The sequence below is a fragment of the Oryx dammah genome, unplaced genomic scaffold, assembly GCF_014754425.2.
Source record: "Oryx dammah isolate SB20612 unplaced genomic scaffold, SCBI_Odam_1.1 HiC_scaffold_27, whole genome shotgun sequence".
Classification (NCBI taxonomy): Eukaryota; Metazoa; Chordata; class Mammalia; order Artiodactyla; family Bovidae; genus Oryx; species Oryx dammah.
Window position 1 is genome coordinate 7,267,573 of NW_024070211.1, and position 26,745 is coordinate 7,294,317.

General features: G+C 48.9%; 1 protein-coding gene across 1 annotated transcript; it reads right to left on the reverse strand.

Annotated features, from left to right (window-relative positions):
* Nucleotides 1–2,410: 2,410 nt before the first annotated feature.
* IFNLR1 (interferon lambda receptor 1) lies at nucleotides 2,411–26,370 on the reverse strand. Its single transcript, XM_040229612.1, has 7 exons — nucleotides 26,237–26,370; nucleotides 21,269–21,392; nucleotides 15,258–15,442; nucleotides 9,598–9,740; nucleotides 7,662–7,821; nucleotides 6,943–7,076; nucleotides 2,411–5,770 (listed from the first exon to the last, which is right to left on the reverse strand). The coding sequence occupies exons 1-7, from the start codon at nucleotides 26,292–26,294 to the stop codon at nucleotides 5,000–5,002; spliced, it is 1,575 nt and encodes a 524-aa protein (XP_040085546.1). The 5' UTR covers nucleotides 26,295–26,370; the 3' UTR covers nucleotides 2,411–4,999.
* Between the last annotated feature and the right edge of the window lie 375 nt (nucleotides 26,371–26,745).

Sequence of the window (26,745 nt, forward strand, 5' to 3'; positions counted from 1 at the left end):
GTGAAGAACTGACTCCTTGGAAAAGACCCTGATGCTGGGAAAGATTGAAGGCGGGAGGAGAAGGAGACAACAGAGGATGAGATGGTTGGATGGACATCATCAACTCAATGGACATGAGTCTGAGTAAGTTCCAGGAGTTGGTGACGGACAGGGAAGCCTGGTGTGCTGCAGTCCATGGCATCACAAAGAGTCGGACATGATTGAGCAACTGAACTGAACTGATAACTTCTCATCTGTTTTTTTTTTTTTTTTAATATTTATTTATTTGGCTGCACTGCATTTGGCTTGCTGGACGTGTGATATTCTATCTTCATTGTGGCATATGGGGGTTTTTTTAGTTGTGGCATGTGGGATCTAGTTCCCTGACCAGGGATTGAACCCCTGTATTGGGGGTATGGAGTCCTAGCTAGTGGACCACCAGGGAAGTCGTTGGTTTTTTTTTAAACCCCAAACTCCCATCACTTTAGCTTGATTTTGTACACACAAGAATGAACTCCAGGAAGCTGTAAGCAAGCAGTCAAAGATGCTAAGTTTACAGAAAATAATAGATTACAGGTGGGGGATTAAGGGCTTCCCTGGTGGTCAGACAGTAAAGAATCTGCCTGCAATGCGGGATACCTGGCTTTGATTCCTGGGTTGGGAGGCTCCCTTGGGGAAGGAAATGGCTACCCACTCCAGTATTCTTGCCTAGAGAATTTTAGGGACAGAGGAGCCTGGTGGGCTATAGTCCATGGGCTTGCAAAGAGTTGGACATGACTGAGTGACTAATCTGGGGAGGACAGAAGGGAGAACTCTCCTGCTCTACCTCTTGCTATCAATTGCAGACTCCCCAGAAAGAGACAGAACCTTGCATTGCCCGACAGGAAGAGGGCTACTATGCTACTACCCAGCGGGAGGAGGAATTTCTCTTTGCCTGGCAACAGCCTAGGCAATGAGAGACTGTCCTAACTCAGCCAATGAAGAGCCACTACCCTTTGAACTCCCAGTTTCCTCCAATAGATGGTTTATAGTGGCCCCTCTTTCCCCTGTAAACGAACATTCCTCTCCTTGTTCTTTGGACTCTCTTGTTCACCATGGATCGCATGTCATAAATGGCAATTCTTTGCTCTTTCTGAATAAATCCATTTAGCTGATAAAATGACAGGCTTTTTTTCTTTTTTGTTTAGGTTTTCAGAAGTTACCCTGAGGGAGAATTGGTGGGAGCTGGGAGACCCTTCCCCCGTAGAGAGCTACTGGAATGAGTTTAGGCTCATAAGGCTGCCACATAGGGTATTCTATATCTTTCTGTAGGCCGTTGTTGCAAAAAGGTAAGCGGCCAGGGTGGCCACACTGTGGCACTCGTCTTGTGCCCTCAGTTTGATGGACTCCAATTGCAAGTACCCGGACCTCTCTGGGAGGGAGTGGCTCTCTACACAGGACTCTTTGGGGTTGGTGGATAAATTCCCCAGTTCCTGCCCCTGGTAGTGGAACATATCTAGGGGGCCCAATACTGAACTCCCAAAGCTCCCTAGGAGGACAGAGTCCCACTTGCTCAGAGGCCTTGCCTGTTTGATCGTGCACCTGGACTGGCTGCCTCCCCTCCCTCTCTTCCACTCTCCTGTTGGTGCTTTCTGAAATCACTGCACTGCTGTGTACCCCAAGTCCTTGTCTCTGGTCTGCTGCTGGGGACCCAACCGAAGACCTTATCCAGTAAAGCCCCTACGTGTGAATCTTCAAACCTTTCAAAGATACGAACATGCATCCGATTCCAGCAAGGAACCAGAACCTATGTCCAATGTCAGATATGAGTGAAACTGCAGCTTGCGCTCCATCTCCTATTGCTGACGGTCCTTCAGCTCTACCACCTCCCATCTCCTCTCTCTCTTCCAGTCAGTAGTTCTTTTTGCCTCTCCACTCGATGCCAGCCCTGTATGCCAGCGGGTGTACTTTTCAAGGTACTGTGCGTGGGTTCTCAGTTGTGTCTGATTCCTTGAGACCCCATAGACTGTAGCCCACCAGGCTCCTCTGTCCCTTCTTTAAGGAAGAATACTGGGGAGGGTTGCCGTTTCCTGCTCCAGGGGATCTTCCTGACCTAGGGGTTGGACCCTCGTCTTCTGTGTCTCCTGCACTGGCAGGCAGATTCTTTACCACTGTGCCACTTGGGAAGCTTCAAGGTACTGTACTGTAAAGTGAAATATATGTTACTTTTTGTGTTTGTATGCATTATTTATATGAGAAATATTATAAATCTATTACAGTACAGTATAGTGGATAGTGTTAGCTGGGTACCTAGGCTAACTTCTTTGGACTTAATGAAAAAACTGGACTTACCAATGTGCTTTCAGAATGGAACACATTCGTATGTAGGGGACTTACTCTAGTCTTAACAGTCAAGACTGGTGAAGAGCCTTTGAGAAATAAGAGCACACACTTTTCCGTTCGATTTTGCCTTTTTCTCTAAAAATAGAGCTCTTTATTTAAAACAGTTCAGGGTAGGTCCCAACAAGCATTAGGAAATTATTTAAATATAATATAAACATAAAATAAAGCTAGAAATAAATACAAATATCTCAGAGCAATATATAAACTTCTCAGTAACCTAAAGAATCGGAATGTTGCTTTTACTTAGGGTATCACCTGCTCCACCCCCGCTGTCCTTCACATGTGGCCTGGAGCTCAAGCTGTGCAGTTCCTGGCCAGTGAGTTTATGAAAGGGCTTTGTAAACAGTTCAGTGCTGAGTACACCTAACAAATGATAATATTGGCCAGCATGTTCTTTCCTAATGCTGCCCGTAGTTTTTTGTTTATAACTTAATGACCATCAAGGAGCTGGACTTTTAGAATTCAAGGAGGGTTCAGCCTATGTCAGAAATTAAACTTTGAAAAAAATACTTAGAAAACACACAAGGTTTCAGAATACAGTGCTTAGTTACTTGACACCAGCCTAAGACAACAGTGATGATAGCTTTTAGGGACTTGGAATTACCTTCTTGAAGCAGCTCAACAGGTTCCAGAAAGGTATTTCCCTGGGAACTGGCCCTGGGCCTTCCCCAGTGCCACAGGTACAGCTTGTTTTTCTTCTCCTGTGTTGAGTGATGGATGTAGACAAGCCTCATGGGAGAGAAACCCCTGCAGACAGGCACGTGTGTGTGCCTGAGCATGCAGGTATGTGCACGCCTCCCAGCGGTGGTGAAGGCCCCTGCAACCCCGTGCCCCTTGCTGAGACCTTGGTACTGTCTACATGGCCAAGGGGATCGGGGTTGCCCAGGCGGGCCAGAGACCTGACCTTACTCTTAGCGACGTATACAGTGAAGTCAACATTTCTGCTTCCTCATCTGAAACAGAAGACAGGATTTTCAACTTCAAAGGGGGTTTGCTAACTTTTTCTTTAGCAGTGGAGACTCCCAAGCACCACTGCACGTGGAAAGTGCTGGAGAAAAAGGAGGGGTCCAGGGAGGCTGCTCTGGTTGAACCTGGGGGAACCTCCAGCTTCCCCTGAGATTGAGAATCCTCCTCCCGTGAAGCCCAGGGTCTTTCGGGAGCACAATTTGAGGAGGCCTGGAAGTTTGAGAAGCTTTTCCAAATCATTCTCTCGATGCTATACCTTTATGCTGACTTCTAAACAGCACAGCCCTGTGGGTACAAAGCTTATGAAGATGCTTTTTGCATCAGTGGAAAAACGTATTAAGTCCTGGCAGGTGAAATGGCAGATCCAAGGTTTGTTCTGATCTCTGTGGTGCCTGCAGGGCCACAAAGCTGACAAAATTAGGTTACCGAATCAGTTGTTTGAGAACATCCATCACTACCCCTGGGGAAGAACAGTCACCTATTTCCAGAGACAGTGGTTTCTCAAAATTGCAAGGGGAAATGGGACATCTTTACAACCACAACGGGCAACTGAAGGGTCTAAAGTGCTAAACTGGGGGTCACAGGCCCAGGGGCCCAATTCCCTGCTGGGTTGCTTCCCCACCACCAATTAATCAGACTCCCTAGACAGTGGGCCATCTGGTTTTTTCTTTGCCATGAAAAGGGAGAGGGACCAGGGACCCCCTTGACTGGGCTTCAGCTTTTGAGAACTCAGTTTCCTGACCACAAGACGGGGGGCAGTGAGGGCAGGAGGTAGATGGGAGACTTGGAGTGAGAATCCAGTCACTCTGAGTTTGGGGCCACAGGTGGGAGATGCCCAGGGGTCCCCCCACCAGCCTGGAGCCTGGGTGGATGGGAGAATCCTACTGGTCACCACGTGATGAGGGCCAACAATGTGGCAGGCATCAGGCATCTGTCGGACCTCTCGCCATGCCCCAGGGGGTAGCTGCGGAGGGGAGACTCAGGCACAGAGGAGGAGGGTGTCTCCCCGCCGGCCACACAACTGGTAAATGGCAGGGCTGGGATCTGGACCCAGGTCTGTCTGATATTCTAGATTGTGAAACGCGTGACTCAGAGACTGGGCTTTCAATGACGACGCCCTTCCCCTTCCTCTGCCTCTCCAACACCCAGGGACAACTAGACTTTTCTTCACCGGGGCCCACCCTACGGAACTCGTAAACCAGAAGGCTGAGTTCTGCGGAGGAGGAAGCCCAGCGGATGCTGGAGAAAGCTGCGAGTCTCTGCTCCACCGGGTGTGCCTCCAAGTCCTTCTCTCCCCAGAGCCGGGGGCGCCCTTGTGCTGTCGGCCTTCGTGTCCGCTGGGACCTGACGTTGCCCATTTCACGTTGTCCAGAGATAATCTTTCCAGCTGGCCTATCACCCCAGGGGCAGTGGGGTGATCTACACCCAACCAACCTCTGACCTCTGCCCATTCTTGTCTCCACCCCTCCTGGTGCTTGGTGCAAAGCAAGCAGGTCATAGGGCGGGTGGCTTCTGACGGCTCAGCCTGGTGGACGGCTTCTAATAGCTAGGGTTCCCCAAGGTGCTCTGAGGACCCTCTGCTGCCCCAGCAATGATGCTCCTGGGATTTCAAGTCTTGGTGATGTCTTGGGTCCTCAGAAAGCTCAGCAGCAACCGGACTCAGAGGCACAGCTCACCTGGCCAAGTAATGCCCCAGGGGTCTGACCTCGGTCCTCTGGAGGCTCTTAGCCCCCCAGCTGCTAGCACTGCTGTGCTCACTTTCTGACTCCCTCCAGCCCTCTTCCTCCTCTTCTTCCTCCCCCTCATCATCCTCAGGACTACTGTCCCAGCAGAAAGTCAGTGTCCGAAGAGAAACTGGGGGTTCTCCGGGGACTAGATTCAGCCCTGGTGATGATAAGCCCCAGCTGGTCCAGGAAGAGAGGTTGTCTTTGGGGGGCTCCCCCAGGGGACTGGAGTCCTTGGGTGGTGGGAGAGGCTTCTGGTGTTCCTCCCGACCCCGCCCCTGGCCTGGCCCCTTCTTGGCCAAATAGCCGGAGGATCCAGCCTCATCCCAGGGGGACGAGGACCCTGCAGTGCTGGCCCAGCTTCTGCCTGAAGAACTGCAGGTAGAAGAGCCTGCCCCCTGGACCAGAGGAGTCCAGGGCCCTCCTGCCTCAGCGGGCCCCGGGCTCTGGGGTTCCTGCCCCAGGAAGGGGGGCGGTTCAACATAGGGCTGGAAGCTAACACCGGGATCCGGGTCCTCTTCATCTGTGTTCTCCTCACCGTCCTTCTCCTCAGCGCTGTCCTTCTCTGGTCTGGCCTGGACGGGGGCTGGGGCCCTGACTCTAGAGGTCAGCCTGACCCTTCTGGTCACTTCCTTTTGGGGACAGAGGATCAAGTCGTGCAGGCACTCTGGGCCACTGGGCTGAAAGGTTGCCGCATAGAGTCTGTGTCCGGAGAAGTTCTGATTTGGGGAGAGGAGAGAAGAACAGAAGATTCAGCCTTTCAGGAAACATGACTGTTCTAATTTGGGTTCCCCGGAAAGAGACAAGGGATTCAAATGGAAGTCGTTTCTCTGGGAGGTGATCCCGGGAAGTGACAGCAAAGCACAGCAGCCCGTAGCGGGGTATGATGAGTCGGGTCACCTCGAGGGAAGCTGGAGCTGAGCCTTGCTGGGGACTTGGAGCCGCTGCAGCACTCGGGCCTCAGAGCACCAGTGGGGGAGGGATGGAGGGGCTGGTGGCGTGAACTCCCTGGCACACACAGCCTGTGATGTGCACAGGCAGAGTGGGCACCAGAGGCCAGAGAAAGCGTCCAGGTTGCAGGTGCTGGCTTTAGGAGGTTGAGCACCGTTACCATGTAACGGGAAGGTGGACAGACGAGCTTGGTGGCTACGGTCCATAAGGTCGCCAAGAGTCGGACGTGACTGAAGCGACTACTCACGCACGCATGCTCGGGAAGGTAGAGGGATGGGGCAGGTGCGGGCACGTCTAACACAGAGGTAGTCTTCCAGTTAGTGGGAATTCCCTGCAGGTCCAGGAATGTCAAACACTTCCGTCTGGCAAACCCTCAGAGCCTATCCTCAAAGTTCCCACCCAACCCAAGTGCCCACCGAGCCCCATGTATGACTCAGCTTCCCTTTCCAGGCCTTCACTGAACAGATCTGACCTCTCCAGGCTTCCCTTGTCCCTGTGGCCCCAGGTTCCAAGTGAGTGAGCCAGCAGACCAATGAAGAAATTGCGGGGTCTGCCTGTGCAAGACTTACCCTCGGTTAGATGGTGAACAAAGTGCTGGGACCTTTTTAAGATGTCTCCTTTCCATCCCACCCTCCCTGCCTCCCCTCCCGGCATCTCTCCTGAGTCCCAAGGCTGGGGGTTCTGCTCTTGGCACTTGACAAATCCTTAGCAGAGATGAAGTTATTTTAAAAAGGAACTTAAGGCACTTGTCCCTCCCAGGCTATTTTAATTTGGTGCCAAAGGAATGAATCACTAATGGTGAAAATTTAGATGGGTAGATGGATGTTTTGTGGTCTAGGCCATCTTAATATTCTACCTGAACTACCTACCAAGTCTAGCTCCACTTCATTCCTCTTGGATAACCCTCCCTCTCTGTCCCATGCCCCCAGATTTGCCATACCAGGGCCTGTGGCATCTCTGTCTCCTGAAGCCAGGGGTTCCCCCTGAGGGTCTTCCACATCACAGGCCCTATGGCAACAGCCAACAGCAGTGGAAGCAGAAGTGGTAGCAGCAACAGGAGGGCCCAGGTGGATCCTAGGAAGAAAAAAAATAATGACTAGAGAAACGGGGCTCCTGTCTATCAGTTGCATCTGAGCTGAGGCTTCATATACGTCATCCTGTCTAATTCTCACAAGAATAAGCCCAGGACATCCCTGGTGATCCAGTGGTTAAGAATCTGCCTGCCAACGCAGGTCACACAGGTTCAGTCCCTGGTCTGGGCAGCACACCACAATGACTGAGGCCCACAGTCTAGAGCCCGCGCCCCTCAGTGAGAGAAGTCACAGCAATGAGAAGCTGCTGTACCCCAAAAAGAGCAGCCCCCACTTGCGGCAACTAGAGAAGAACCTCTAGCAGCAGTGAAGACCCAGTGCAACCAAAATAAATGAATACATAAAACTTAAAAAGAAAAAAAAAACAGAATTAAACCCATCCTACAGATGGTGGAAAGCAAGGTTCAGAGAGGTATGTAAATTGCCCAAAGATACACAGTGAGCAGAGGTGAAGTGGGGATTTTAATGCAGGTGAGTCTATCTCTAGACTTGGGCTCTTAACCGCCGTGTGATGAAGATCCTAAGGCCCAGGGGGAAAGTCCTCACTTCTGTACCACCTGGCGCTCACCTGGGGCCTCCAGGAAGAAGCAGGAGGGCTCAGAGAACTCGCTGTATTTAGGATTGCCATAGGTGTAGATGGTTCTGGCGCTGAGGCAGTGGCGCCCGCTGGTGTCTGGCTGGAGAGGAATCTGGACTGGCTGGCCATGAGGAGTGGCTGGAAACTGGGTCTGTGTGGAGAAAGAGGAGGATGGACGTGCGGGGGAAACTGGCTCCATGCAGTCAGGATGGGGTGGGCTTGGCAGGTATGGCACAGCTGGGATTCCCACAACTTCTTTATTTGCATTAAGGCTTAAGCATTCAGAGAGCACTTCTCAACACTATCTGGCTTCTCTTCTTCACTGAGTCTCAAGGTAGAGATGGTCTGGGTTCAAAAGCAGCCCTGCCACCCAGGGTCACTCCCAGGCACACTCTACCAGGGCCCAGTGGTCCTCACTTTCGGGGGCAGTTGCCTCAGGTTTCCCACCCTGAGGGCATGTCAAAATATTAGGGTGGAGGAAATCACCCCTGAAGATTCACTGGAAGGACTGATGCTGAAGCGGAAGCTCTAATACTTTGGCCACCTGATGCGAAGAGCCGACTCATTGGAAAAGACCCTGATGCTGGGAAAGACTGAAGGCAAAAGGAGAAGGGGGCGGCAGAGGAGGAGATGGTTAGATAGCATCATGGACTCAACGGACATGAATTTGAACAAACTCCGGGAGATAGTGGAGGATAGAAGGAGCCTGGTGTGCTGCAGTCCATGGGGTTGCAAAGAGCTGGACCTGACTTAGTGACTAAACAACAACACGGGTGTGGTCCCTCAGCCATTACAGACACAGAAAACTCTAGGGCTGCTTGTCCAACACAGTAGCCACTGGCCACATGGGCCTACTGAACACTTGAAACGTGGCTGGTATCAACCAAGATGGGCTCCAGTATAAAACACATACCAACTTTCATGGGAGACCAACCCAAAAATCTCGGTAATTTTTATATTAACTACATGTTGAGATGATTACATTCTAGTGAATGAAATAAAATCGACTATGAAAACTAAATTCACTTGTTTCTTTTTACTTAACTGAATGTGGAACATTTAAACGACACAATGTGTTCTACATTATCTTTCTACTGGACAGTAGAAAGAACACAAGAACACCTGTGAGGTTCTTGAAGGCAAGGACCACATCAGATGAAGATCTGGGATCCAGAGTGTGCAGGAGGTCAAGGTGAGAGTCTGGGTTCAGTAAAAGACAGAATGAATAAGAACAGGGGTCCGTGGACTTTAACCTCACCTTTCTTTGAAAATAGTTTTCCTGGAACATGGCTATGCCTCTTCATTTACCTATTTACTTAAGGCTCCTTTTGTGTTTCAGCTAGAGTGGAATAGATGTGAAAGACGATATGGCCTGCCAAGTCAAAAATATTTATTCTCTGGCCAATTACGGAAAAAATTTGCTAACCCCTGCCATAAACAAATAGATACAGAAACAAGTCTGAAATTGTATATATACCAAAGAGTTATTTGAAATCATCTCTGAATACTTTTGGTTTTCTTCCTAGAATTTATCTGAATTTTCTAGTGCTTTTTTTTCCCTAATGAATCTGGTGCCTCAGCAAGTAGGCCTCCCAGAGCCCATCATACTTCAATCAGATTTTATTTTTTTAAAAAAGTTTCATAATTCAGAAAAAAAATAGAAAACTGTTCTGTTGTTACTAGCTGTAATATGCAGGGGAAGGATGTCCTGGATTTGGCCCCTTGGGGGCGGGGGTTGGAGCAGAGGTGAGCCACAAGTCAGTCACACTGCAAAGTCAAGGGGGTGACTGCAGCAGTGAGGGGTAGGCATGGAAGGCTTCCTGGAGGAGGCATTCAGGGACAAGGCTCGGAGGGTGAAGAGCATGGGGATCTGCTGGGAGAGTGAGGAAGGGGATTCAGCTTGCAGGGGCATGAGGGGGCTTCTCACCTTGTTCTTAGTCCCCTCCTTCCAGAAATCCACCTCATAGCTCAGATCTGGTTGGGGCACACAGTGCGGCAGCTGGTATGTAGCATTGACAATCAGAATCTCCTCTGTCTGGTTGAACACCAGGACGGGTGGGGCTGGCTCCACTGGAGGAAACAGAACGGGACCTGTCAGGACCTTCCACAGGCCACAGAGCACGCATGCCCCTGCCTCCAGGCAGGCCTGCTCCTCACCCAGCGCGGAAACAGTCAACCTGCCTTGACTGGTGTTGCCCTGGGTGCCCTTCCCCTGCCACTGGCCTGTCAGCACCCTGCCCGTCTGTATCAGTATTCTGTTGCTGCCATAGCATTGCCACAACCTTAGTGGCTTCTGTCAACACAGATTTATCATGTCCCAGTTCTGGAGGCAAGAGTCTGGGTGGGCTTGATGGGGTTCTCAATGCTAGGTGGAAATCAAGGTGTCAGCTGGCCTGGGCTCTCCTCTGGGATCTTTGGGGCAGAATTTACTCCCATATTCAATATTGTTATTAGCAGATTTCAGTTCCCTGTAGCTGTGAGGCTGAGGTTTATTTCCATGCTGTTTGTTAGCCGGGGGCCGTTCTCAGCTCCTGAAGACATCTGTGCTTCTTCTCTTTTTAAATAATTTTTTGGCCACACTGCATAGCATTGTGGGAATCTTAGATCCCTGACCCAAGACTGAACCCATGTCCCCTGTCGTTGAAACATGGAGTCTTAACCACTGGACTTTCAGGGAAGTCCCAGCACCTGCATTTCTAATCACGTTACCCCTTCGTCTTCAAAGCAGAAACACCACATTGAATCCTTCTCACATTTCAACTCTCTGATTTCCCTCTTCTTCTGCACCTCTTCTGCCTCCAGCTGGAGAAAGGTCTCTGCTTTTAAGGACTCAAGGGACTAGACTGGACCCATTTGGATAATCCAAGATAATCTCACTATCTTAACACACATAAACTTAACTAAAATCCCTTTTGCCATCTAATATTAGCATTTAACGTATTGAGAGGTTCAGGGATTAAAGCATGAAGATCTTTGGGAGGAGTCATTCTGCCTGTCATGGTCCTCCGTCTGACTCCTGAGACACAGACTGAAATTCCTGTCTCTCTCAAGGGCAACGTACATTCACCCCATCCTGTGTGTGCAGGCTTGGTCGCTCATCTGTGTCCGACTCTTTATGACCCTCACGGACTGTAGCCCACCAGGCTCCTCTGTCCACGGATTCTCCAGGCAAAAATACGGGAGGGGGTTGCCATTTCCTTCTCCAGGGGATCTTCCCAACCCAGGGACCGAACCTGCATCTCCTGTGTCTTCCACACTGGTAGGCGGATTACCATTGAGCCATCTCACCCCATCCCAAGGCCCCCCAGGGTCTCATCCCATTACAGCATCAACTCAAATTTCAAAATCTCGTCTTCTAAAGTATCTAAATCAGGTTCAGGTGAGAGTCTGGGTACAATGCATTCAGCATGACTCCTGGACTCAATTCCTGTCCACTTGTGGACCAGTGAAAATAAAGTACAAGTTATCTGCTCCCAATATAAAGTGAAGTCGCTCAGTCGTGTCCGGCTCTTTGCGACCCCATGGACTGTAGCCCACCAGGTTCCTCAGTCCATGGAATTTTCCAGGCAAGATTACTGGAGTAGGTTGCCATTTCCTTCTCCAGCGGATCTTCCCAACCCAGGGATCGAACCCGGGTCTCCCACACGGCAGGCAGACGCTTTACCATCTGAGCCAAGGACGTGGGATAGGCAGCCGACAATAATCATGGACATTTTGGTTCAAATAGGGGGAAACAGGAGGTAAAAAACTCACTGAGCCAAAGCAGTTTTGAAATCTAGCTACACAAACTATTAGATTTTTAGGCCTCGGAACTACATCTGCTTGGCTTTCAACACTGCTCTCTGGGATCTTGGTTCCACTCTCTGAATAATCCTTCTTTTTCATGAAAGATATTTGCAGGTAAATAGTGTACAGTCTGCTTCTTTCCAGTAGAAATTGGGGGACCAATAGCCTTCTTTCATTTCATATTCTCTCTGCTTTTCACCCAAACTGACACTGTTTCTGCTGATATAAAATTCTCAAGAAGCTTATGGATCTCCTACAGATGTCAGGGGGACCCACTGCATTCAACAGAAGCCAGTTCCACATATCTTTTTGAGAAGAGCCGTTTCTATTTTTGGCTTTAGCTGAGCTGGCTGAGGGATAACACTTCAGCTTTCTTGATTGAAGGGAACTGTATGTCATACCCTTAAATCTCTTCAAAGAGCCCTTTTTCTGGACCAAACACTTCGATCTTTCTGAGGTTTTAGTAAATAGTTGTACAATCATGTGGGTGTGTGAGTATTCAGTTGCTTCAGTCACTTCCAACTCTTTGCCACCCTGTAGACTGTAGCCCGCCAGGCTCCTCTGCCCATGGGGATTCTCCAGGGAAGAATGCTGGAGTGGGTTACTGTGCCCTCATCCAGGGAATCTTCCCCACCCAGGGATCAAATCCGCATCACCTATGTCTCCTGCCTTGGCAGGAGGATTATCACTAGCACCACCAGGAAGTCCAGGTGTACAATCACATCCTTGGCTACTTCTCTGCGTCACACTCCTGGAAGATATTTCTTGATTTTAGTATCTTTTGCCATTCTGGATAGGCTGAGAATTTTCCGGACGTTCAAGTCCTGGTTCCTTTTTGTTTAGGCCCTTTCCTCAGTTTTTCTCTTTCCTCCTTGCATTTTGCTATAGTTGCCAATAATAAACCAGACCATGCCTTCAATATTTTGCTTGGAAATCTCCTTGATAAATGACCAAATTAATCATTTATAAGTTCTGTTTTCCATGTACATGCAGGACACAATTTTGCTCATCGTTTTGCAGTATATAAGAGGCATCTCCCTTCAGTAACATATTCCTCACTTCCTTCTGCGGGGCAGTACCTTTAGTGTCCATACTTCTACCAATAGTCTGCTCGTGATGATTTAACTGTTCTTGAAAGAGATTTATGGCTTCCTAGACAGCTCAGCGGTAAAGAATCTGTCTGTCAACGCAGGAGAGGCAGGGGACGAGAGTTCGATCCCTGGGTTAGGGAGATATCCTGGAAGAGGAAATAGCAACCCATTCCAGTATCCTTGCCTCGAAAATCCCATTTCAAGACAGAAGAGTCTGGTGGATTTCAGCCCAAGGGGTCTCAAAGAGTCAGACAAGACAGAGTGGCTGAGCACACACACATTCCTGAAGGGGATGTAGGTTTCCTCTATGATGCTCTTTACTTCTGAGCCCTCACTGGCAGAATCTTTACTGTCCATTTCAACGGACAGTCTGATCAAGGTTATCTAGGTTTGACTGATGGTTTGAAGATGGAGGGGGCAGTGACAAGGAATAAAGCAACAAGAGAAAATTAATACACCATTGTTCCAGGTCCAGCTGAAATGCCACTGTTTCCATGCAGCCTTCCCTGAGTACCAAACGGCAGGAGCCCTGACCTCATTGGTCTTCCCTGCTCTGTTTGTGTTCAGGGAAAGCATGGGGCTTCTGCAAGGTGCCACCAGTTATGTGTTCAGGAAACACCCACTGGACTCTGATATGTATTAAGCCCTGGGCAGGGAGCTGAGAGAACTGGGGAGATGAGGCCCCCATAAATGTTGACCTCAAGGAGTTGGAGGAAATTAGAGGGAAATGAAAAATTTAAAAAACTCAAGAGAGAAAGTGACCTGGGTCACAGTTGAGGGCAGAAAAAGGCAGGAAGGATCATTCAAGCTTGAGGTGTGGTCTAGGAGCATCAGAAGAGCTTTAGGGAGGAAGAAACAACAAAAAAATTAATTAAAGAAATAAAAAAGTACGCACCTCTCTGCATCTGTCCCTTTATTGTTCTAATTCTTATTCCTATTCATCCATCGTTCTTCTAGGCAGACAAACTTTCTGTCTACCTTCCCAGCTTTCTTTTCCTTTCCATCCATCTATCCATCTTTCGCGACTATGCTTCTTTTCCTTCCCACCCACACATCCTTCTCAGCCGTCCTTCCTTCTTCCTAATTTTCCTATCTTGCTTTCTTTCCAGCTGACATTTCTTCCTTCCTATCCATCCTGTCTTCCTAATCATTTATACTTTTTTTCTTCCTTTCTTCTAGCCAATCAGCCTTCTTTGCTATCCCTCCATCCTTTCTATCCATCCATTTTTTTTCTTCCCATGTATCTTTTCTTCTTGCTTTTCCTTTCTCCTTTGGCTTTCCTTCCGTCTCCTCCTCCCTCCCTTGCCAGGCACCCAGCCTTTCTTCTGTACTCTCTAGACACTGACCCAGCCATCTGAGTTTCCTTTGTCTCCTGTACTTCACCTATACTAGTTCCTTCATTGGAAGCATTTATCCATCCTTCTAACCTCTTCCTTTCCATGCATCCATCACTTCCTCCTTATCGTTTCCACACTTCCTTTCTTCTCATCCATCCATCCATGCATCCATCCTTTTTGTCCATTTGTCAATCCACCCTGCCAGCTTCCTCCCATCCCAATCATCGCTTCTTCCTTCTCTGTCATTATTTCCTGCCATCCTTCATTCAATCCTTTCCTCCCCTCCCTTCAAGCTGTATTTTGTCCTCAAACATTTTGAGAAGCCTGAGTGATAAGTTACAGATTGCAGCTCCATGAAGCTACTGTGTGAGTATTTATATTCCCTTTCTTACTCTTGACCCAAACCAGCATCTTGTCCAAGATCAGAAAGAGCCATTTCACATCGAGTGATAAGTTACAGATTGCAGCTCCATGAAGCTACTGTGTGAGTATTTATATTCCCTTTCTTACTCTTGACCCAAACCAGCATCTTGTCCAAGATCAGAAAGAGCCATTTCACATCACATCTCTATCACTTACAGTTTCTTAACCTTTTTGAGTCTTGATTGTTTAATTTTTTTAAAAACATGGGTGGATTAAAATGAACCTCACAGGCCTATTGTGAGGATCAGAAATAAAACACACTGGAGAAAAAACTGCTCTCTTCACTCACTGTTAACAGTGGTGATTCCTGAAGGTTATAAGCATGGGTAACGTTCTCCTCCCTATTCTTATCTCTCTTTCCCTTGAAATTTCTATGGTGTACAAAAATTATTTTTGCAACTAAAATTTTAAAAAAATTGTTTCTGAAAGAGAGAGATTAAACATTAACAAAAATAGGAGTAAGTAAAATGCCTTGTGTAGTTCATAACCAAGGTTGTACACAGTAGAAGATCATGAACCTCATTAGTTGGAGGTACAAACAGAACTGGGTTTTCCTGGTGGCTCAGAAGGTAAAGAATCTGCCTGCAATGCAGGAGATCTGGGTTTGATCCCTGGGTTGGGAAGATCCCCTGAAAAAGGGATAGGCTACCCACTCCAGGATTCTTGCCTGGAGAATTCCATGCTCAGAGGAACCTGCTGGGCTACAGTCCATTCGGTCACAAAGAGTCAGACACAACTGAGCGACTCACACACACACACACAGACTGAACTGCTGGGGCTGGCAAACTCTTCTGATTCCCAATCGCAAAGTCAGACTCCTGGGGCCCATGGCGGATGGCTCCAGAGCTGCCCACTGCTTTGGGGAAGTGGAGGGCAGACGGCTAGGACAGCAGGGCCTCTGAGCTGAGCTCCTGGGCAGACAGCCTCCCTCTCACAGGTCCCTTCCCTACCTTCAAAGAAGTAATCCATGGACTTGGACTCTACCCAGGGGGACCTGGCGCTGGGTGAAACTGCTTGCACACGCCCCTTGAACTTGTTGCACAGGTCTTGCTTCTCCAGGCACATCAGAGAACACACCAGCTCTTTGGTTCCTGCACACGTTTTCACTCTCCGCCACCGTCTGGGGGGTACAAAGCTGAGGAAAGAGACAGAAGAGTGTGGGTCATGGGTTCGGCCTCTTGTGGGGAGGAAACTTGGAAAACACACGATTTCTTGCCCCTCCACCCTACCTGATTGTCCATCCATCTATCTGTCCGGCCAGTCGGCCATCGGCTGAGACAGAAGAAGGACCGTCCTGTTAGGAGCTTGGGCTCGAGAACGACAGACGAGGGCGGGAACCCGGGCTCTGCCCGTCACTAGCTCTGGGACCTTAATGCCCTCAAGGCTGAGTCTCCTCATTTGTGATGTCTCCCTACGGGGCTGCTCTGCTAGTAACCATTCTCCACCACGTTTATTCATTCAGGCAGTTACAGGCCGCCTGCTGTGTGTCCCACTCAGTGCTGGGTGCTACGTGAATGTCAGAGGGGACACCCCAGTCCATGACTCCAACTTCCTGAGAACACTGAGGTGCAGAGGAGGGACCCGGTTGCTGGGCATTGTTCGTGGGGAATGTGCAGTTCATGGAAGACGAGGTCCTGCCCTCAGGAACTGACACTGGAGGGAGGGGCTTTCCCACCATCGGCACATCAACAAGATAAATCCAGCAGCGGGTAAGTGCGGTGATAACAGGGGAAGGTGGGGTGACTACTTTCTAAAGGCAGCTCAGGAAAGGCCAGGAAGACAGTGCTGAAGCTGAGGCTGGGATGCTGAGAAGGGAGCCAGGAGAAGGGGTGGGAGGAAGGAAATCACAAAAGCAAAAGCCTTGCGATGGGAAGGGACTTGATCAGTCCAGAAAAAAAGCAAGACCAGGGTGGCCAAAGCCTAGTGGACAAGGAACAGAGAGGGTGGGCAGACAGGAGATGAGGATGGAGGTGGGTGGGCAGAGCAGGCAGAGTCTCACCATCTTGGTTTGGAGTTTGGATTTTGTTCCGTATGTCACAGGAAACCGCCAGAAGGTTCTGAACAGGGGAACTGAGGTTATCCGATTTATGTTTTTAAAATATCACTCTGATAAGCCAGCGCTGAAATGAGTTTAGGCCCCTAGTCTGGCATTTTGTCGCGGCAGCCCTGGCAGGCTACCACATCAGCTTTCTTTTCTTTTGGTGTCCTAAGAAATGTGAGCCTAATTCAAGGCCACGGAGATCCTCCCCTGTGCTTTCTCCTGTGAGTCTTATAACTTGAGCATTTACAGTCCAGGTCTCTTTGAGTTTTAAAAGTTTCTCTCTTTTCACCTTCTGTTTCTTTCCAGGCATTATCTGCTGTATTGATTTGCTCTTATATTTCTTCTAATTTATTCCTCATTTATGAAATGTGGTGGTGGTGGTTGTCATCTGCAGCAACATGGATGGCCCTAGAGATTGTCATATTAAGTGAATTAAGCCAGACAGAGGAAGACAAATATCACATGAAGTCACTTATATGTGTAATCCTAAATGATACAAATACATCGATTTCTCATGGTTCTGGAGACGAGAAGTCCAAGATCAAAGTGTCAGCAGACTTGCTGTCTTCTGAGGCCTCGCTCAGGAGGTGGTCACCTTCCTTCTCCCTGAGTCCTCACCTGGCCTTTTCTCTGTGTGAGAGCAGCCCTGATGTCTCTTCCTCTTCTCATAAAGGTGCTAATCCTATTGGCTTAGGGCCTCACCCTCAGGACCGCATTTAATCTTAACTGTCTCTTACACCTTAAATACGGTGTACTTGTGACTCTGTCACCAAATACAGTCCCCAAGGGTGTTAGGGCTTTAACACATGAGTGACTAAGGGGTGGAACACAATTCATTCAGTCTGTAACAGGGAATTATGAGTTAAGCTGCCATGAAAGTTCACATACAAGTCTTCATATGGTCATATGTTTTCACATCTCTTGGATATAGATCTAGGAGTGGAATCTGGGGAACGTGGTCACTGAATGTGTAACTTTACCAGAAACTGTAAAGCTGTTTTCCAAAGTGACTGTATCATTGTAGTTCCCACCAACAATATATAGTCAGTGTCCACAAGGGATTGGTTCTAGGACCTCCCCCACTGATACAGAAATCTGCAGAGTTAAGTTCCTTTACATAAGGGGCTTTGTATCTGCATACAACACACGCACATTCTCTCATATACCTTAAATCATCTCTAGATCACTTATGATATTTAATATAAATGCAAGCACTATGTAAATAATTTTAAATATGATGCAAATGCTACATAAATATTTGCTACTGTGTGGCAAATTCAAGTTTGTCTTTTGGAGCGGTCTGAATTTTTTTTAATTTTTGTTCCATGGCTGGTTGAACCTGTGGCTGCAAAACCTCCAAATACAGAGGGCTGTATGCCCTCCATACCCACTCCAGTATTCTTGCCTGGGAAATTTCACGGACAGAGGAGCCAGTGGGCTACAATCCCTGGGGTTGTGAAGAGTCGCCGCGACTTAGCAACTAAACAACAGCAAAATGCCCTCCACAGGCCTGTCCACATTTAGCACTGTCACACCTTTTAATTCTAACCATTCGAGTGGTGTGTGTATTTCCTGTAGCTTTAATTTGCATTTCCCTAAAGACTAATGATGTTGAACATCTCTTCATATGCTTTTTGGCCATTTACATATCTTCTTTTCTTATGTGACTATTCAAATATTTTGGGGTGATTCATCTTCTTATTTTTAAGATGTCGGAGTTCTTTATCTATTTTGGATATGTTCTTTGTCAATGTATGTATTGTGAATATATACTTCTCAATGACTGACTTTTTCATTTTCTTTGGGGTTTTATTTTTTTAAAGAACAAAAGTTTTAAATTTACTGAAACCCAGTTTACCAGTACTATTGACTAAATTGTACAGCACCCCTCACCCCGTCCCAGTTCATATGTTGAAGCCCTGACATCCTAATGAGACTGTATTTGGAGACAGGGCCTTTAAAGAGGTAATTAAGATTAAACACAGTCCTGAGGGTGAGCCCCTAAGCCAGTAAGACTAGCGCCTTTATGAGAAGAGGAAGGGACACCATGGCAGCTCTCACACAGAAAAAAGTCCAGGTGAGAACACAGAGAGAAGGGAGGTGACCATCTCCAGAGAAAGGCCTTAGGGGTGCTAATGTAACAAACACCTAAGAATGAGTTAGTGGCTTTGCAGTTGGGTTATGGGTAGAAGCTGCAAGGGTTTTGAAGTTCATGGGAGCAAAAGCCTAAATTGCCTTGAAAAGACTATTGGTAAGAATATAGATGCCCTTCATGGATTACAGCCTTGTGGTGGTGAAGGGGCTTATGTAACTCAATGAAGCTATGAGCCATGCCATGCAGGGTCACCTAAGATGGACGAGTCATGGTTAAGAGCTATAACAAAATGTGATTCTAGGAGTGATCAGATGGAAAGGAGGAATATCTTATTGGAAACTGGAAGAAAATTGATCCTTGTTATAGAGTGGCAATGAGTGTGGCTGAATTACATCCTAGTGTTTTTATGGAAAATCAGAAGTGGAAAGTGATGAACTTGGATACTTAGCTGTGGGGATTTCTAAGCAATGTGCTGCAGATATAACCTGATTTCTTCTTACTGCTTACAGTAAAATGAGAGAGGAGAGAGAGAGAGAGACAGATAGAAGGAATTGCTAAGCCAAAAGGAACCAGAACTTGAAGATTAGGAAAATTCTCAGCCTATGAATATTGCAAAAAAAAGAAAGAAACCATGTTCTGGAGAGAACACCAAACTTGTGGCTGGAAAATTATTTGATAAAGAGATCACGGGTGTGACTCGTGGATTTAATTAGCCATCTCAGTAGAAGCCAGGAATAGAGATGGGGTTTTTAATACACATCACCCAATTCTGTTCACTGAAAAGTTCTCAAAGCAATTGTGCATTAGTGATCAGACAGCTACACAGTGTTCTTTAAAACCATTTTTTACCAAATGGAGACATGGTTGATTTCAGGTTTTAGGTCAGGAATTGTGCAAATGAGTCTGGAACATCTATTTGCAACAAATGACAATAAAGAAATCAAGACTCACTAGGGTCAAGTTCAAAGGACTCAGGAGCCACCCTGAAGAGACTTTCATTGGCCAAAGAGAGAAAATTCAAGCTTCAATGAGTAGTAGAATCAACTGCAATGAACTAAACCATTAGATATGTTTAACTACTTGAGTTGGTGATAATAAAAAAAAAAAAAGGCAATCACCTTTGGGAGATGATAGGGAACCAATTCATTATCTTCCAAACTGGTAAAGAAAAGAATTTCAAGCATTTGTTCTGTCTTGCCTGTATGAACAGTACTACTGAATATCAAATACTACATAAAAGGAAGCATCTCTTTGTAAAATAATTCTAGCTAATAAATGAAGAAATAGTACCATTAGAACATCACAGTTTGGGAATCCGCACAGGTGTTTCAAAAGTGTAAAAGGAAAGGAAAATATCATAAAGGTCTGAGGTTAGGCTTTCAATTCTTTAATTAATTTATCCCACCTCCACTATGTCTAGCTGTGTAGTTTTGAGCGAAACACCCTCTTAGTGCTTCAATTCCCTCCCCGGTAGAGCGGAGTCCCTGAATCCTTCCTCGCAGGGCGGTGTGAAATTAAATATGTTTCATGCACGGACACGTGCAGACACACAGCCAACACACAGGCCATGCTGGGTATTTTCTGCCTCCTGATACAGTTCGGCACCATTCTCTCTTTTTCTTTTCTTTCTTTTGGCCGCACTGGGTTTTCGTTGCTGTGTATGGACTTTCTCCAGTTGTGATGAGCTGGGGCTACTTCTCAGTTACGGTGGTTTCTTATGTTGTGAAGCATGGGCTCTAGGGTGCACAGCCTCAGTAGTTGTGGCCCACGGGCTTAGTTGCCCTGCAGTATGTGGGATCTTCCCAGACCAGGGATTGAACCCATGTTCCCTGCATTGGTGGGCAGATTCTTAACCACTGGACCACCAGGGAAGTTCCCATTCTTTCTCTGGAAAGCTCTCTACAGTCTGTCCTTTCCCAAGCCAGGCGCCCACTGTTTACATCTGGAGGCTACAGATGGAGGCACTGTGATAGAACCGAAGAGCACAAGCTTTGGGGTCGGACGGCTGTGGGTTTTTCTTCTGCTTCCATCACTGACTTCCTTACTCAAGTCACTGCCTGAGTTGTTCCTCACCTCTAACACAGGGGAAATGCAGAGCCTGCCTGGCAATATGGGGAGGCAGAAGGGAGGTACTCATGCTAGGCTCCTAGCACTCAGCCTGGCACAGGAAGAGTCCTGAGTATACGGCAGTTTTTCTCCTACCTGCCTCCTCCTTCCCACCAATTCTAGATTAATGCTGCTGAATATCTGCTTTTATTAGCTTACTCTCTAATGAAAGATCTTCAGATGAATTCCACCTATGTGCAAAGATGAGAAATCCGCTTTCACTTTTAGACTTTTAGACTCCTCTGCATTAGCGATGGATGCCTGGGCTGCCAACGTGAGAAGGACCCCAAGGCTCTGTGCAGGCTCTGTGGGGAAAAGGGTGATCATTTCACCATGCCTAACACAGCTCTGCAAGAGATATCTCTGCCTCCTTTACCTGCTATAGTGTCAAGCACTTTACCCAGGCCCTCAAGAATTCCATTGTTGGGCCCTCACAGCTCCATCCATGCCCTGCTCTGACTTTTCTCAAAGATCCTGCCTCGCTCCTGGCAGGCCCATCACCTGGGCACTGTTCTCCATTCAGCATCACCCCCACCTCCAGAACTTCCATGAATACTCTCTCCCAATACCTGCCGCAGGCCATCACCCATGGGACTCAGAGAACCAGCGGGTGCTGTCCACACTGAATGCAGCTATTTATCGCAGAAAAGCCCCTCTGGCCTCTGCCCACCTCTTCAGACCCACCCCCCTACCCCACCAGCCCAGAGGCACCCCTCCACCTTTGATAGGCCACAAAATAGGTCACGTTCTGGGGGTTTCCAGGCCCTGGGAGCCACGTCAGGTACACACTGAAGTTCTGGGAGAGCAGCGTCACGTTCTGGGGAGGGGCCAGGAGGGGCCGCCCTGTGGAGGAGAAAGAGGTCATGAAGCCTGGAGCCATTCTGAGCTGAAGCGTGGCATGGCAGGCAATTGGGTGCTTGCTCAGTTTAAGAACCAGGCATTATCTGGGGTGGCTGAAGCAGATGGGATGTGAGGTAGGCTGGGGCCCTGGGGGGCATGATTCCAGTTATAGCTGTGTGACCTACAGCCCCTTCCCCTCCTTAAACCTCAGCAGTCCATCTGTGCCAGGCTGGGAAGCCCACCCTGGCACTGGAGGGTCCCAGCAAAACAGCACAGAGCAGGACCACCTGATAGATCCCTGGACTTCAGGAGGGAACGGCCCTGAGGGTCTCACGGAACGGAGGCTCTGTCCTGTCCTCAGCCATGTCCCCAGCGTTTGCCTGCAGAGGTGCCTATGCAGACAGCAGGTGCACAGTGAAAATCTGTTGAGTGAATGGATGAATGCTGTGATGACTTGGATTATCCCTAAGGGCTCCTAACTGCTGTCCCTGCTTCCAGCCTTGTCCCCTCAATCCATCTGCCACACGGCAGCAAGGGTTAAAAGGAAAGTCAGATCATGTCACCCTTTTGCTTTAGAGCCCCAGTGGCCTCTGTTTCACTCAAGGTAAAACCTAAGTCTTTGCCGTCACCCCCAGGACCCTACCCAGCCCGCCCCAGGAAGCCCCAGGACTCTGTCCCCTCCAGCCACACTGGCCCCTTCCTGTTCCTAGAGGGTGTGGGCCTGCACTCACCTCCAGGCCTTTTCACAAGCTATTCCTTCCGCCTAGACTGTTCTCCCCCTGGATATTCCATCTGCCTCACTTTGCTTCCTTCACATCTCGGCTCAGATGTCACCGTCCCAGTGGCTCTTTCCCTGACCGCCTCTAACTTGCCCCTAACTTCCCTCCTTGGCACTTCTTCCTTCTCACTGCTCATCTTCTGAAATACGCATCTGCCTACACAGCTGCCCAGTTCCTGCCCTTCCCTTGCTCTCAGAATAAAGTCCATGCTCCTTATCAGGGTACGTGAAGCCCTGCCCAGGTTGGCCTGGCCATCTCGTTGACATCTTCCTGACAGCTCACCAACACACCTTACCAGGCTGCAACCAATCTTCCTTCTCGCCCTTCTCAAACCACTGCATTCCTCTGGGTGTCCTTGAACCCGAGCGTCCTCGACAGCGTGGCATTCACCATCTAATCCTTTAAAGACTTGATTCCAATGTCACTTCCTCCGGGGAGTCTTCCTGACATTTTTCAGAAGTGGTGGCGATGCTGCTGCTCCTTATGATAGCAGCTAATGTGTACTGTGTCTCAACTATGTGCCAGGCATGATGCAACTATGTTATCTGCATTTTCACCCAAACTATGTTATCTGCATTATCTGCCCCACATCTCCAGGAGGCAGGTACTAATTGTGAGCATCACATTACAGATGAGGAAACTGAGGCCCCCTCAGCTAATAAGTTGCAGAAATGGAATTCAAATCCATCCAGGCCTAGTCAATCCCAAAGTCTGAGCTCTTTTTTTTTAAAATTTTTTAAAAATTGATTTTTCTTTCTGGCTGAGCTCTTCATTGCTATGGGGGGGTTTTTTGTAGTTGTGGGGGCTGGGCTCTTTGTTGTGGTGAGTGGGCTTCTCTTGTTGCGGCAAACTGGCTGTAGGGCATGAAGGCTTCAGTGGTGGTGCACTGGCCTAGTTGCTCTGAAGCATGTGGAATCTTCCCCAACCAGAGATTGAACCCATGTGCCACCAGGGAAATCCCCAAAGTCTGAGCTCTTGATCACACTTCCTTCCCTAGGTTCTCATGGGCCCTGTTCTTCAGCCACGAAGTCACGTTCAGCTCTTTGCAATTCCACGGATTGCAGCACGCCCAGCTTCCCTGTCATATCTCCCGGGGTTTGCACAAACTCATGTCCATTGAGTCAGGAATGCCATCCAATCAGCTCATCCTCTGTTGCTTTCTTTTCCTCCCACCCTCAATTTTTCCCAGCATCAGGGTCTTATCCGAAAAATGAGTCAGTTCTTCGCATCAGGTGGCTAAGGTATTGGAGCTTCAGCTTCAGCATCAGTCCCTCCAGTGAATACTCAGGTTGATTTCCTTTAGGATTGACTGGTTTGATCTCCTTACTGTCTAAGGGATTCTCAACAGTCCTCCAGCACCACAATTCAAAAACATCAATTCTTTGGCGCTCAGCTTTCTTTATGTGAGCCCAACTCTCACATCCGTACATAACTACTGGAAAAACCATAGCTTTGACTAGACAGATCTTCATTGGCAAAGTGATGTCTCTGCTTTTTAATATGCTGTCTAGCTTCCCTAGTGGCTCAGAGGGTAAAGCGTCTGCCTTCAATGCAGGTAGACCTGGGTTCGATCCCTGGGTCAGGAAGATCCTCTGGAGAAGGAAATGGCAACCCACTCCGGTACCTTTGCCTGGAAAATCCCATCGATGGAGGAGCCCAGTAGGCTACAGTCCATGGGGTCACAAAGAGTCGGACACAACTGAGCGATTTCACTTTCCCTAGGTTTTTCAGAGCTTTTCTTCCAAGGAGTAAGTGTCTATTAATTTTGTGGCTGCAGTCACCATCTGCAGTGATTTTGGAGCCCAAGAAAATAAAATCTGCCAGTTTCCACTATTTCCAACTATGTTCAGCATAATTCTTCCAACATCTGTGGCTCACTTCTGGTCAAGGACATCTCTCGATCACTGCATGCCAGAGGTTTCAAAGAGGGCTACAACTCCACTCCTGCCCTTTAGGTGCTCATGGTCCCCTGGAGAATTCAGTGACCCAAAGGGTCACATGCGCCGTGACAGAAATCCATACAGTTTACAGATGGGCATCAGGGAGGGAGGGGCCCATTCTGCTGATTGCCCTCAGTTCAGCTCCACACCCTCGCCCTTTTAGACCCAAATGTGGGTTCCTGCTTTCACCCCAACCTGGGTCCTCTCATTGGAACTGGATCGCCAGGACGCTGATGCTGACAGTGCTCCCAGTTTCTGGACTTTCCAGCAGGTGGCCGGCAGGAGGCCAAAATCTGTCTACAAGGGGCTTATCTGAGAATAGGCCTCACGTCTGAGCTTGGCCACAGTGGAGAAATAGCAGCCAGAGTAGCTGCCCTCTAGGTGCTCGGTCGCTCCATGGTGTCTGACTCTTTGTGACCCTGGACTGTGGCCCGCCAGACTCCTCTGTCCATGGATTTCCCAGGCAAGAATACTGAGGTGGGTTGCCATTTCCTTCTCTGGGGGATCTTCCCGACCCAGGGATCGAACCTGTGTCTCCTGCATTGGCAGGTGGATTCTTTACCACTGAGCCCCCGGCAATCCCAGTTACCCTCTACTGAGCCTTCAAAGGGTGCCAGGCACAAGGGTGGCATTCAGTCAAATCCCCATTCAATGAAAACCTCATTCCATCCTCAGGACAAACTATTCTGTGGTGTAGGTGTCATTCCCCTTCCACAGAGACAGAAGGGGCTACACACCCGTTACAGAGTAATAATTTAAGAGCTAGAAGGGCCCTTGGACATAATCTAATATTAATGTTAAAAGCCAACATTTGTCTGAGCAACTTCTTTGTGCTGGGCACCACATTATTCTAGTTAAGTGGCACAACCCAACTGCCTGAGTCTACACACCCATTATGTGTGGGAGCCAGGATTAGAACCTGGATTCAGCTTTGCTTCACCCTAAATCTTCACACCGCAGCTTATGTTCTGTACATTAAATATTCATCGAGTGTAAGGAGAACTAGGGCTAGACAGCAAAACTACTGAGTTTGGTGGTGAAAAGGGAAGTACAGAGGACCCCCTCCCCTCCCACCACGTAGGTACCCTATTCCTCATCAGCTGCTGTAAGACTGCTGTGAAGGAACCAGGAGCTGGGGCGTCCCTGAACTGACCCGGGTGGAAGGACCAGCCGCCCGCCCCACAGCCAAAGCTGGCCACGCTCGCTTCAGCCTCAGGCTTCTCTGTTCTGTGTGTCTCACCAATGCCTCCCTTAATTGCTCTGAGCCTCAGTTTCCCCATCTGAAGAGGGAGAAAATACTACCTACATTGTAGGACAGTTGGGTTGTGATGCTTAACTAGAATAATGTGGTGCCCAGCACAAAGAAGATGCTCAGACAAATGTTGGCTTTTAACTTGAACATTAGATTATGTCCAAGGGCCCTTCTAAGCTCTTAAATTATTAGTCTAAGATCAGGGTGATATCCTGGGGCCAATCTGGGGTCCTTCTCCCTGGATTGGCTGGGCTTTGGGGGTTGGATCCCAACCACCCAAGGTATTTTCTACCCTGTCACTTTATTTACTAGCGAGGGTGCAGAAAAAAAAAAAGGTGCCTTGTTAAAATGGTAGCATAGCTTAGACTAAGCGGGTGCTCCTTCCCCTCAAGCCTGGATGGAACTTTTGACCCCCCTAACCCCTTCACACCCCCCACCCCCCAGCCCCCACCCCCGCCCCCCCGCCAGCGAGGGCAGAGCACTTCTGCTTGGTTTCCTGTACCAATGAGGGTCAAGAGTGGTGGTATTCGTGCAGCGGACAGGGCTTTTAGGAAACCTTAAAAAGCGCTTTATAAACAAATGCAGCTGACTTTTGAACTGTCAGTATCTGTTTTTCTCTGTTCAACTGGGGCTGAACTGGCACTAGGAAATTGGATCAGTTCCTTCCCGTAAAGGAATTTCAGACTCGAGTCTGTTCAGTCCCCGGTTAGAAGAAAACTGGAGGCGGCGGGTTGGGGGAGGGGGGAGAATGGGCTCTGCGGATTCGCACGACCCGGGTTACCCCGCACAGACCTCTGCCCGGCCACTCCCTCCCTGGGTCTGTCTGAAGGAGCGCCCCCGCGGCCCCGCGCCCGCCCCGCCGCCCCCCGCCCTTACCTGGAGCGGACTGCAGCAGACACAGGAGCAGGGGGGCCCAGCGTCGGGCCCCCGTCATTCCGGTCCTCCCGCGGCCCCGGGTGGGACCAGGTAGGCCTCCCACACCTCGGGCCTCCTGGTTCACACCCGGCAGGTGATGCGACCGGCAGCCAACAGGAGGCCCAGCCGCGGGCCCGCCCCTCCGGGGGCGGGGCCTGGGAGACTTCAGGGACTTCCCCTGGGGCCGCCCCGCTCAAACCCTCCAGGAGCTCCCCAAAGCCTTTACTTCGTTTTCTTCTGCCTGATCCGGGAGAGGGGGTGGAGTGGCGGGGCGGGGCCGGGGGGGGGGGTGGGCGGCGATCAGTATATCCGCCTATGGAGGGAGGGGAGAAGAGGAAAACTGATCATAGTTAATAACCACAGGAATTTCAACACGGGACTTGAAAGAGGACGAACTAGTTCAGGGCCAGTTTAAGAAGGTAGCCTCAGACACCGCTGGCTGTATCCGGGCGCGTTCCAAGTGCCAGGTT